General features: G+C 51.3%; 1 protein-coding gene across 1 annotated transcript; it reads right to left on the bottom strand.

Moving 5' to 3' along the window:
- Positions 1 to 4,853: 4,853 nt before the first annotated feature.
- On the bottom strand, positions 4,854 to 11,722 carry ATP1B2 (ATPase Na+/K+ transporting subunit beta 2). The gene is made up of 7 exons (XM_045570127.1): positions 10,979 to 11,722; positions 9,119 to 9,247; positions 8,672 to 8,776; positions 8,354 to 8,559; positions 7,575 to 7,631; positions 6,638 to 6,736; positions 4,854 to 6,523 (listed from the first exon to the last, which is right to left on the bottom strand). The coding sequence occupies exons 1-7, from the start codon at positions 11,088 to 11,090 to the stop codon at positions 6,359 to 6,361; spliced, it is 873 nt and encodes a 290-aa protein (XP_045426083.1). The 5' UTR covers positions 11,091 to 11,722; the 3' UTR covers positions 4,854 to 6,358.
- Between the last annotated feature and the right edge of the window lie 68 nt (positions 11,723 to 11,790).

Raw genomic sequence — 11,790 nt, 5'->3', positions numbered from 1 at the left:
TGTGTGTCTGAGGGGTGGGTGCTAGTGCAGGCTGCTGGGCCACAGGTGCAGGGCTGAGTGTGGAGGTGAAGTTGGGAGGCAGCCACCTGAGTCTCCAGGGAGTACAGGCTTGGGGGGCCCAACGCCCAGGTTCCGGGAGGGGAACAAAGGCTGGAGACTGGGTTAGTCTGTGGGCTGCATGACAACAAGGGAGGGGGGTGACTCCATTCATAAGCAGGGAACCAACTGTCCCTCCTCCCCTCCTGCCAGGGCTGGCACAGGGTTCTCTCCCTCCCCTGCTTCGAGGGTTGGGCTGCTGCCCCCTCGCCAGCCTCTCACCAAGGATTATGGGATTTAAATGTCTGATTTAGCAAGCCTGAGCCTCCGGGGTGGCCATCTGCTCCACAGGATAGTGGCAGGATACCTGGGTTCCCAAGGAGGAAGGGGGGGGGTTCCACTGGATGGAGGGAGGCCAGTGGGAGGCCTGCCAGCAGGGGTCCCAGGAAAGTAGGGGCAGCTAAGGTAAGGGTTGGGGTGCAGGGCTGGGGCCTTCCCGGCATCCCCTTATCCTGGGCCTCATGCCAGGCAGTTGAATGAATTAAAGCTTTAAACTCTGCCAGGAAAACCTTTCAAAGGCCTTCTTGGGATAGGGAGGACAGTCGGGTTGGGGAGCTGAGCACCCCCCTGCCTGTTCTGTCCTCAGTGCTGCTGGCTCCTAGGGAGGGGGGCTGGAGGCAGGCTCTCCCGATCGCCCACTCCCTGAGCCAGTGCTTGGAGGATGGTTAGTCAGGGGCACATGGCTTGTCCTTCCTCCTCCCTGGTGCTAGAGACAGGTGCTAAGGTCCAAAGGGGCTTCTGGAGCCACTGTCCTCAGCCTATCAACCAGGCTTAAAGTGCCAGTGGGATCCATTGCCTTGCTCCAGGGATCCCAGAGCGCTGTGAAGCCAACAGTAATCCTGCCCTCAGGACCACCATACTAGGGGATGCCAAGCACTCTCCCCAGGAGACCTGGGTCCACCTATTTCAGAGACCTTTAGCTTAAACATCTGTCCCCACCCACTGGGTGAACCAAAGCCCTTGAAACTCAGTCCCTCTCCTTGCTTCTGTAGACAGGTCACTTTGATAAGGTCTCTTTTTCTTTTTTTTCTTTTTAGGTTTTATTGAGGTACATGTGACCCCCCCCAAAATTGTATATATTCAAAGTATACAATGTGGTGATTTGATAAGTAGTATATACTGTTAAATTATTACCATAATCAAATTAATTAACACATCCATCATCACACACAGTTACCATTTGTGCGTGTGTATGTGCACATGTGTGCATATGGTGGGGACAGCTTAGATCTACTCTGCAAATTTCAAGTAAATGGAAAAGTTCCCTTTTTGACCAGCATCTAGCAACCCCTTAACACTCAACATTTCCCTACATTGTGTCACTAGCTCTGTTTTTATTTCTGCTGTATTGTTTCCAAAGGCAGATCCATTCTGACTCTGCTAATCCCTTGTTTGTGAGCTGATTGATCCCTGGATTGGGAATTAATGAGGTTTGGGGTTTCAGGCCAGCTCTGCTATGAGCTGTGTGACCTTCAGTGAGTCCATAACCTCTCTGGTTCCACTTGCTGGCTTTCCCTCTTGTTTGTTCAGTCATCTGTCCCTTCTGGTCAGTAGGTAATCACTGGTGCCTTACTCTGTGCCAGGCACTGCTCTAGGCGGTAGGGGTCTGTGGCAGACATGGCCCCCAACCTCAGGCTCAAAGACTGGAATCAGATCTCCCAATTTCCTGACTCCAATCCAGACTTGCAATTCACAATCTTAAATCAGTATATCCTATTTTTTAATTTAGAAAATTTTTGTCCCTCATTTTAGGAACACAGGATCTCCAAATCTAAAAGTCATACCCTGGCCAGGTGCGGTGGCTCACGCCTGTAATCCTAGCACTCTAGGAGGCCGAGGCAGGTGGATCACTCGAGGTCAGGAGTTTGAGACCAGCCTGAGCAAGAGCCAGACCCCGTCTCTACTAAAAATAGGAAGAAATTATCTGGCCAACTAAAAATATGTATAGAAAAAATTAGCTGGGCATGGTGGCGCATGCCTCTAGTCCCAGCTACTCGGGAGGCTGAGGCAGTAGGATCGCTTAAGCCCAGGAGTTTGAGGTTGCTGTGAGCTAGGCTGACGCCACGGCACTCTAGCCAGGGCAACAGAGTGAGACTGTCTCAAAAGAAAAATAAAATAAAAAAATAAAAGTCATACCCTGAGGAAATTGTATAGCCTTAAATGTTCTCATTAAACGGAAAGGACCTAGTATATATCCTAAAAGATACAAACTGAAATTATTGGAAGCAAAAACAAATTTGGTTGAATGGGTAAATCCAAAAGCAGAGGCCTAATATATACATATATATATAGAGAGAGAGAGGCACAAATTTTAAAAAGAAAAACTCAAGAGCTGGTTGAAGAAAACAAAGATCAAGAACCGAATAGTCCAATACTTAAACTATTCTGGGCCATGGGAAGAGTAAAATCTCTAATTCATTTAAAATTATGCTGACTTCATGAATGTTGAAACAATAAAGATTACAAAAAAACTAGAAACCAAATTAATTTATAAATATAGATGCAAAATCTCTAAATAAAATTTGAATATATTGATGAAACAGAAAAATTACACTGTAACGAAATAGTTTGTTCCAGAAGCACAAAGTTGGTTTACTAGCAGAGAATCTATCAACATAATTCATTATGTTAACAAATTAAAAAGAAAAGTTATATGGTATCAGCAAATGCTGAAAGGAATTTGATTAAATTTCAGCAGCCAGTCATTAAAAAAAATAAAGCTATAATTAAAACAGACTGCTAATGGAATACCAATAAGTCAATCTTATCCTAAATAATTAAACACTAAGATAAGTTCAATTAACATCAAAAACTACCTATGAATATCCATTAACACTGGTTTTAGTGCATTCAAGAGGACCAGAAAAAGGACGATCACTGGTAAAAAAAAATTTATATGTGTGTGTGTGTGTGTGTGTGTGTGTGTGTGTGTATCTGCCTTTTTGCTTAAGGGATTATGTACCTAAAAACTCAAAAGACTTGGCCGGGCATGGTGGCTCAGGCCTGTAATCTTAGCACTCTGGGAGCAAGAGCGAGACGCCGTCTCTACTAAAAATAGAAAGAAATTAGCTGGACAACTAAAAATATATAGAAATAATAGCCGGCACGGTGGCGCATGATCTGTAGTCCTAGCTACTAGGGAGGCTGAGGCAGAAGGATTGCTTGAGCCCAGGAGTTTGAGGTTGCTGTGAGCTAGGCTGATGCCATGGCACTCTAGCCTGGGTAACAGAGTGAGACTCTGTCTCAAAAAAAAAAAAAAAAATAAGGGGATACCAACCCAATAGAAAAACAAAATATTATGTAGCCATTTAAAAAATGAATTAGAAGAGAGTCAGTGAGTCAGTCTGTCTCTCTCCACTAGCAGAGACAGACCTGTTTCATTTTGTAATAAAAAGCTACTCTTGGCCAGGCGCAGTGGCTCACGCCTGTAATCCTAGCACTCTGGGAGGCCGAGGCAGGAGGATCGCTCGGGGTCAGGAGTTTGAGACCAGCCTGAGCAAGAGTGAGACCCCATTTCTACTGAAAATAGAAAAGAAATGATCTGGACAGCTAAAAATATAGAGAGAAAAAATCAGCCAGGCATGGTGGAGCATGCCTGTAGTCCCAGCTGCTTGGGAGGCTGAGGCAGAGGGATTGCTTGAGCCCGGGAGTTTGAGGTTGCTGTGAGCTAGGCTGATGCCAGGGCACTCTAGCCCAGGCAACAGAGCAAGACTCTGTCTCAAAAAAAAAAAAAAGAAAGAAAGCTACTCTTGTGAGAAAAAAAAAGAATTTGAGCTCTACCAGGGGAAGTACTGGCACACAATAGTTACTGAGTGGAAAAAGTAAGATGCATGAATATGTGTATAATATGATCCAATTTTGGTACAACAATGACCAAAACCCAGTGTGTGTCTGTTATGTATTCTTGATAGAATTGTGTGTGTATGTATGCATGCATATGGATAATAATAAAGCTATTTCTCAAGACAAATATTAAGACAAACTCCTTGCAAAAATAATAAATAAGCCCCAAGAAAATGAAAATTAACTATAAACCCATCCTCTCCCCACCGTTACCGCAGTGAACATTGTACATAATCATCCATCCTTTTTTTCTAGCTTATGTTTATGTATGTGTGTGCACTTTTACACAACATTAGGATCATCTGGTTCACGTTGTTTTGAGATCTATGTTTCTTCTAGTCAACTTTTCTCATCTGTCTCTAAGCGTTTGCTGATGCTCTTCTCTCCCCAAACCACCACATCCTTTAAGCCCCTGCTTAAATGCTGCCTTCTGTAAGAAACCTTCCCTTTGGAGCCCCGGACAGCAAATGGTTGACCACTCTGAATTTGATCATTGCCAGCTTTCTCCCCTTCCATGAAGCACGTTTAGGTCTACCTTTTATGAAAGTTTCTCGTGTGCTCCTCACCTCTCCCGTTAAACTGGGGAGCTCCTTGGGGGCAGGAACTCTGCCTCTTTCATAAGTGTGTCCTCACGGTGCCTAGAATGCACACAGTAGGCACTTTATAAGTATCACTGTACAAAGAGACGAAGGCTTCCTGTCTCTCTTATATTGAGTGATCTCAAGATAGTGTGCATTAAATTAGTTGAAGTGAAGGAGGTAAAGTGGGTAGATGCTTGGGCACCAGAAGGAAAAGGTCAAAGGTGAGGAGTGGCCCCCAAGGGCTGGGTAATAACCAGGATCACCCAAATCCCCCTCTACCCCTTTCCCTAAGCTCTTCCAAATGCTTGGAAAGGAACAACCTGCACACAGGGCTCTGTATATGATATATATTTATATATATAATTGCTCTCATTTTATTGTACTTTATCCTCTTTTTACAGTAGATCTGACACAGGCATTAAATAACTGCAGAGAGAGACCACTGGGGCGGGGAGGTGCAGGAAAACATGGGGACCCAAAGGGAAGAGACACAGATCCAGCAAGAGAAAAAACGGAAGGGTCGGTCTGTGGGTGGGGCGTGGAGGCTGCAGCATTAAGAAAAGAAAAGGGAGGTTAGAGAGGCTGAAGAAGTGAGGGGACACTGGAGGAGAAAGAGTTAAAATGCCTCTACAGCTAAAGAATATTCAGAGCAGGAGAAGGCCCCTCATTGAACATTCTATGGGCATTATGGGTTTTTTTTTTTTTTTTTTAAAGGCAAAGGGGTCTGAAGGAGATGGAGCCAAGAAATTCGGAGCCTAGATTGAGGAGGGTATTTGGAACTTTCAGGCTGGCATGCGGAGGAGAGGGAAGGAGTTAGTGATAAGTTGATAACTTGCTAAGCAAAGCCAGAGAGAGAGGATGGTGGGGGCAGATCTGGGCTCAGGGGAAGGAGGTGGAATAGTCCCATAGCCAGCTAATGTTTCCAAGGTGGCCGCTGGGGACGCAGCCAAAATGGCTGCCCCTCCCCCAGGGCTCCCTGGGAAGTGAACTTGAAGGATATTCTGGGAAGGCCAATGGGGGAGGGGAGCCATCGGCAAAAACAAAGTGGATATTCAGCCTAGGTCAGCCCCGCCCCCCTGGGCAGTGGCTATTTGGGTGATAGGAGAAACCTGGAAGAAATCGGAGTCAGGGGCTGCTAGAGAGTTCTCAAGGGCCAACAGGGGCTTCTCTTCTAGTCTCTCATTTCCGAGCTCACGGAATCACCACAGGGTGAGAAGCAGGATGTGCCAGGAAAGAGGGAAAAGGCCACAGAACCACCTTGTCCTCAAATACAAATGGCTGCCTTTCAGAGGCAGGAATAGGGATGGAGAGGAGGGAAAAGCCCTGCCAAAGGAGCCAGGTAGGTCAAAGTCACCAAGACAGCAACTGTGTAGACGAGGGAGGAAGCTTAGAAATGGCAGGAGGGAGTACCACGTTCAACTCTGGGAAGCAAAGGGCTGAACCTGGGTGGGGGGGGTGCGCGCGTGCACGTTTGTAGGTGGGTAGGTCAGTGGATATTTGCTATAGCACTCCGGATAGGAGGGCAGGAGAGGTGAGTAGCTCTCACAGCTAAACCAGAACTAGAAAGGCTCCTGCTCTTCTGTGGCCATCTTGGCAGCCCAGCTCCCTGTCTCCGACTGAGCTAAGGTTGGGAGAAGATGGTGGGAACTGTGTGTGGCCAGGGACTCACAGTGGACATCAGGCTGGGCTGAGAAGTCAAGGAAAAGGGTGTGAGGCTCAGACAAGTCATAGCTCTGTTATAAAAAATACCTTTGGGGTGGGTGAGGGAGGGATCAGGCAGGGTCAGGGACATTCCAGAAGCATCCACAGGAGAGAGATGGGGGTGGGAGGAAGGGGCCTCAGGTTTTGTTGATGCGGAGTTTGAAGGCCACGCGGCCGGCGAACTTGTCTCGCTCATCGTCTGTGGCGATGTTGGCGGCATTGATGCGGCATTCCACATTCACCTCCACATTGGGGGTCACATTCAGGAACTTCACGGCCACCAGGGGCTGCGTGTAGTTCACCTGGGCCAGAGGAGCATTGCCAGGGTCTGGGCCTGCGGCAACTCAGCCTCCTTCCCAGGATCCCCGAATCCACCCCTTGAGGAGCCACCACCCTGGGCCTTTCCCGGGACTTACGTGGAACTTTTTGCCATAGTAGGGGAAGTACATGAGGTCGATGTTGCCATTGGCAGGGAACATGACAAAGTTGCCAAGATTCTCAGCATCTTCATCTCGCTGTGGGTGTGCAGGAAGGTATGGGCGAGTAAGTTGGGATGGCAGCCACCCAGAAGCTCACTAGACTTCCCTTTGTTCTTCCTTCACCCCCAGTTACTCCTGTCTCAAGTCTGCTTCCCTCCAGCTGTGAGTTGTGTGTGTGTGGCTGTGTGTGTGTGTGTGTGTGTGTGTGTGTGTGTGTGTGTCTGCATGGGAGGGGGAGGGCCTGTCTCTGTCATTAGACTGGGAACTCCTGAAGGCTGCTAATGACACAGAACCCTCCTACTCCATTCCTACCCCAAGTTCTTACCCCATCCTTAGGAATCGGTTTCTGGAGGAGAGCCAAGAGAGAACAGACAATGAGTACGGGCTCAGGAGGAAGCAAGGAGGGGGCATGAATGGAGAAGGGTAGCAAGTCTCTAGAGAGGACAGGGCGGGGGGGTGGGGGACGGGGAGCAGGGTTCCAAAGACAACTTAGTGCTGGCAGATGGTGCTCACAAATCAGCAGCTACCAGGTACCTAAAAGGAACGGAGGAGCAGGAGTGATATGGGAGGGACAGCAGAAGACACGGACCATCAGGGATGAAGAAGGTGGAAGAGTTAGGGAGAGAAGCCAGAGGCCAGGGTTTTGGTGGAGGAGCAGGTGTCTGTAACCCCCTGAGAGCAGCTTCTGCATCCTAGAGAGAAGCAAGAGAGGTGGGAGCCCAGAGTTTAAGCCACAGCAGAGCCCACTCTTACCCCCTTGTCCCTATAGTGTTGGGGCCTCTGGGAGCAAGGAAGATAGGGAGAGATGGGTGAATTACACTGAAACCACAAAAGACAAACAGGTGGGTGGGCGGACAGGGCCCAGCAAACTCACCTTCCCAGCACAGGTAACATTCATGCTCTGGTTTGCTCCTGCAAAGAAGTTGATGACCTGGAGCAAGGAGGAAGGGTGGTGAGAGTCAAAGGAAGAAGTTGTCAAAGACAGGCATCCAGGCCGGGCGCAGTGGCTCGTGCCTATAATCCCAGCACTATGGGAGGCCGAGGCAGGCGGATCATTTGAGCTCAGGAGTTCGAGACCTGCCTGAGCACGAGCGAGACCCCGTCTCTACTAAAAATAGAAAGAAATGATTTGGACAGCTAAAAATATATATAGAAAAAATTAGCCGGCCATGGTGGCTCATGCCTGTAGTCCCAGCTACTCGGGAGGCTGAGGCAGGAGGATCGCTTGAGCCCACGAGTTTGAGGTTGCTGTGAGCAAGGCTGACGCCACGGCACTCACTCTAGCCCGGGCAACAGAGTGAGACTCTGTCTCAAAAAAAAAAAAAAAGAAAAAAGAAAAAAATATGAAAAAAAAAAAAAAGACAGGCATCCAGATCGAGCTAAGCCAAGCACGGTGGCACGCTCCTGTGATCCCACCTAACTGGGAGGCCGAGGCAGGAGGATGGCTCTGGCCTAGGAGTTCGACACCCACCTGGGCAACATAGCAAGACCTCACCTCTATCAAAAAAGAAAAAGACAGGCATCCAGCATTCCAACTATGGAGCTTAGCCTCCACTGGCCCAACCTCTCTTTTTCTCTCAGCTACTCAAACATCCAAAAATCCTTCTCATGCCCATTAGCCCCAGTGAAAGGACACAACTGTTCCTTGGATACCCGGTTCATCTTGATGAAGACACAGGGCTGCCCTGTGCTGTAACCATAGTGGGTGGGGTCTCTGATGCCGGAGCAGTCGCCCAGCTGGGTCCGGTTGAACTGGCAGGCACGTTTCGGGTAGTTGAGGACTCCATTATCTGGCTGTTCATAGTAGCGCCCAGGGCGGCAGACATCATTCTTTTGGGCTTGGATAGAGTCATTGTAAGCTAAGGCGGTAGGAAGGAGAGAGTCAGAGGCCTGATGTTCCACTTCCAGGGACCACCACCTCCATCCCCTGCCCCAAATCCTGGACTGCCACATAGCCAGTGTCACACTCACGCTCCAAGAACTTGTTGAGCTTCTGAACATGCTGGTCCCAGCTTTCAGTGTCACTGACATTGACAATGACATCAAGGTTCTCAGTCTTGGGGCGAATCATCAAGCCTGTACTCGACAAGGGCAGGAGTGGGGAGTATATATAAGATGAGGGACTCCACACAGGGGAAGACGATGGACACACAGGGAATGCTGGCATGAGGGATGGGGTGAAGATCTGGCATTGTCTTCATGGGAGGGCAATCTCCTGTGGTTATCTGCCACCTCCCCAGATCACATAGCTCCCAGATACAGGAAATGGGAAGGAAGGCAGACTTCAAAAAGAACTTCCCAGCACATTGTGATTGGGTTGTCAGAACCAAACTTCTGAAAAGAACCGTGAGTTCCTTTTGCAGGCTTGGGGGCACAGCAGCAGTTAAAGTGGCTGGCAGGGGGAGCCCCATCACTCACCTGGTGTGGCCAGCCGGTCCTGGTACTTGGGGGTATGGTCAGAGACAGTCTGCAGCATCACCCACATGGTGAGGGTGAACATGGCGGTGAGGAAGCCATAGAAGACGAGGTAGAAGAGGAGGATAAAGGCTAGGGAGGAGGAAAGAGGGTCAGTAGGCTCTATGTCTCCCACCATGACCTCATCTTTCCCTCGTACCCCTCTACCCACTCAGAAGTTCTGCACTGGGGTTGGTCGCAGAGCCACAGGGATGTCTTAGAGCCTTCCCCTGGGACCAAAATGAGACAATCTGGAAACAGGCAGTTGTATCTGGCGTCCAGCCATGACTCCCAGGCCCCTCCTGGTCCTAGAGCACAGTGAAGTCCGACCTTGTGTAGGCCACAAGAGACCTAAATTCTTGTTGCTTGGGCAACTCCGCGTATAGGCTGCTGTCATTTTGCCTCCAATTATATTTCCAACTTCTCAACCATGCACGGTCCTGAAAAAGCATGGTCTTGTTACCTCTGCATTGGTACTCATGCCTAAAGCTGTGCTAGAACAATGACTTTTTAGGCCAGCACTGGCCACCATTCACAACCAAATTTTCATACTGCCCCGCAGAGCCTGGACCCTTAGATTAAAACAAAATTTTCTTTTTCTTGGTGCCCTGCAGAACTCAGATCCTGAACACAGTTCCTGAAATAAAGAATCTAACACTCACCCTCAACTCACACCCAACACCCTGGGCAGAGGCAGAGAGTGAAGGCAGAATTGCCCACAACCTTCCTGGGACACCATCTCTCCATCGCTCCCTCAGCCTGGTATAAGGGCCTGCTGCTCCCACCACCCTGGACTCCCAGTCCTCCCATCTCAAAAGACACTTCCTCCATGAAGTCCTCAGATTCTCCCAAACATTCTTGGATCCCTCTCATCCCAGGGACTGGACTTGGAGTTCCCTGAGGGCAAGGAATGCATTGGACCCCCCTCATGGGCCCCTAAGTGGGTGGGCTGCCTGGGACAGTGTCCAATGTGGATAAATTGTAAATTGTGTCACACAGCGTCCCCTGTGCTTCAACTTCCCAGCTTGGCAATCTCTTTAGGAAGAATTCCACCCTTCACCTGCACCTGTGCCCATCACCAGACCCCCCCCTCCCCCTCCCCCACTAGGTACAACGCCCTCCACTCCCCGAGTCCGGCCATGGTAAGGCTGGGGAAGCTCCCAAGCCATGCGACTCCCACAGACACACCCGACCGGATGATGTACACATCTCCCCACAGTGACCACTCCTCCCTCTGCCACTGACATCTGAGCGCAGCATCCAGCCTCAGCAAACTCACAGGGTTACCCCTCCCTAGCAGCCCCCCACCCACAAAGCAGCCACAGAAGGCTCCAAACACCCGGCAACTTCCGCTGTGAAGAACCCCCCCAATACCTCCCCTCCAAGACCCGCCCCCTCAAGAATGTTCCCAGGGTCCAGGGGGGTGGGCACGAGCTAAAAATAGACGGGAGTGGAGAGCTAGTGAGAGCCAGAGGGAGGGAAGGTGGGGGCTCTTCAGAGGTGGGGGACGATCGTGTGAAGCCGACAGGCCCCGAGAGGGAGCGTGAGCGCCGCGCCGCGGACACGCGCGCAGAGCTCGCGACCCCCCGCCCGAGGGGGCTCCGCGGGGGGCGGGAAGGCGGCTGTGACCTACTTTCTCCGCCTCCGCACGGCCAGCCAGGGAGATTAGACTGGTGATTCGGCCACCTCCCAGTCCAGAGCCCAGCAGGGGGGCTGGACGCCAGGAACCTGGGAGGGGAGCTGGGGCCGCGTCGGCGGGACCCTGCACCCCCGAGGCGTCGCCCGGCGGCTCCCCCCGGCCCCTCGCGAGCGGGCCCCGCGTACCCCAGCTGGTCCCGGTGCGGCCCATGAACTGGTGCGTCCTCGGGTTCCACACGAACTCCTTCCACTCCTCAACCACCTGCCCGCAGCTCTTCTTCTCTTTCTGGATGACCATCTCGGCGGAGCGGGGCGAGTCCCCGCGAGGGCCTGGGGGCTGCGGAGAAGCGGGGGCGCCGCGCGCTGTAGCCCTCCACGCACCCGAGAGCGCCTGGAGCAAAGGCGGCGGGGGCTAATGAGACCCCGCTAAGATATGCAGCTGCTGCAAATTCCGGGGTGCACGGCCACGCGCTGCGGGGTGCAGGCAACGTGGCGGAAGATGCACCGATCCTAGGCCCCCCGACTGCGATGAAAAGGGGGCCTAGCAGGGTAGGGGAAGGATAACAAGGGGAAGGGGTATGAATGCAGCTTCACCCTCCCAAACCGCCTAGAAGCAAAACGAAAAGGGGTGCAAAAACAGACGGCTACAAAACCCGAGCGAAACGCAGAAAAAAGAGGGGTGCAAAGAGGCAGGGAGAGGTGGGGGAGGGGGCCGCCCCGAAATTCGAGATGGAAAGAGGCTGTGGAACGGGGTGGATGACCGCTCAAGGCTCTTCTGCCAAGCGGAGACCACTGTACCAGTAGTGGCTCTGTCGCGGGGGTGGGGCGGGGACGCGCAGTTGGGGGACAGCCAGGGATAGGAGGGGCCCCCAAGTCGGAGGCTCCGCTCCTCAGCAGTGCTGGACCCGCGGTCGCCGCGCGCGGTCTTTATACTCTGCGGCTCTGGGGGTGCCCGCCCCCTTCCCATCCCCACAAGCTCCGCCTCCTCGCCGCTGGCC

The sequence above is a fragment of the Lemur catta genome, chromosome 15, assembly GCF_020740605.2.
Source record: "Lemur catta isolate mLemCat1 chromosome 15, mLemCat1.pri, whole genome shotgun sequence".
In the NCBI taxonomy this organism is placed as follows: domain Eukaryota; kingdom Metazoa; phylum Chordata; class Mammalia; order Primates; family Lemuridae; genus Lemur; species Lemur catta.
The sequence above is the reverse complement of the archived record's forward strand: the minus strand, read 5'-3'. Positions and strand labels throughout refer to the sequence as shown.

Excerpts from the sequence above, each read along its gene's own strand:
- ATP1B2 (XM_045570127.1), bottom strand. The coding sequence starts at position 11,090 with ATGGTCATCCAGAAAGAGAAGAAGAGCTGCGGGCAGGTGGTTGAGGAG. Across the intron at positions 7,632-8,353 it reads TCTTCATCAAGATGAACCGG|GTCATCAACTTCTTTGCAGG; the intron begins GTATCCAAGGAA and ends TCCTTGCTCCAG. Across the intron at positions 6,524-6,637 it reads ACTATGGCAAAAAGTTCCAC|GTGAACTACACGCAGCCCCT; the intron begins GTAAGTCCCGGG and ends CCTCTGGCCCAG.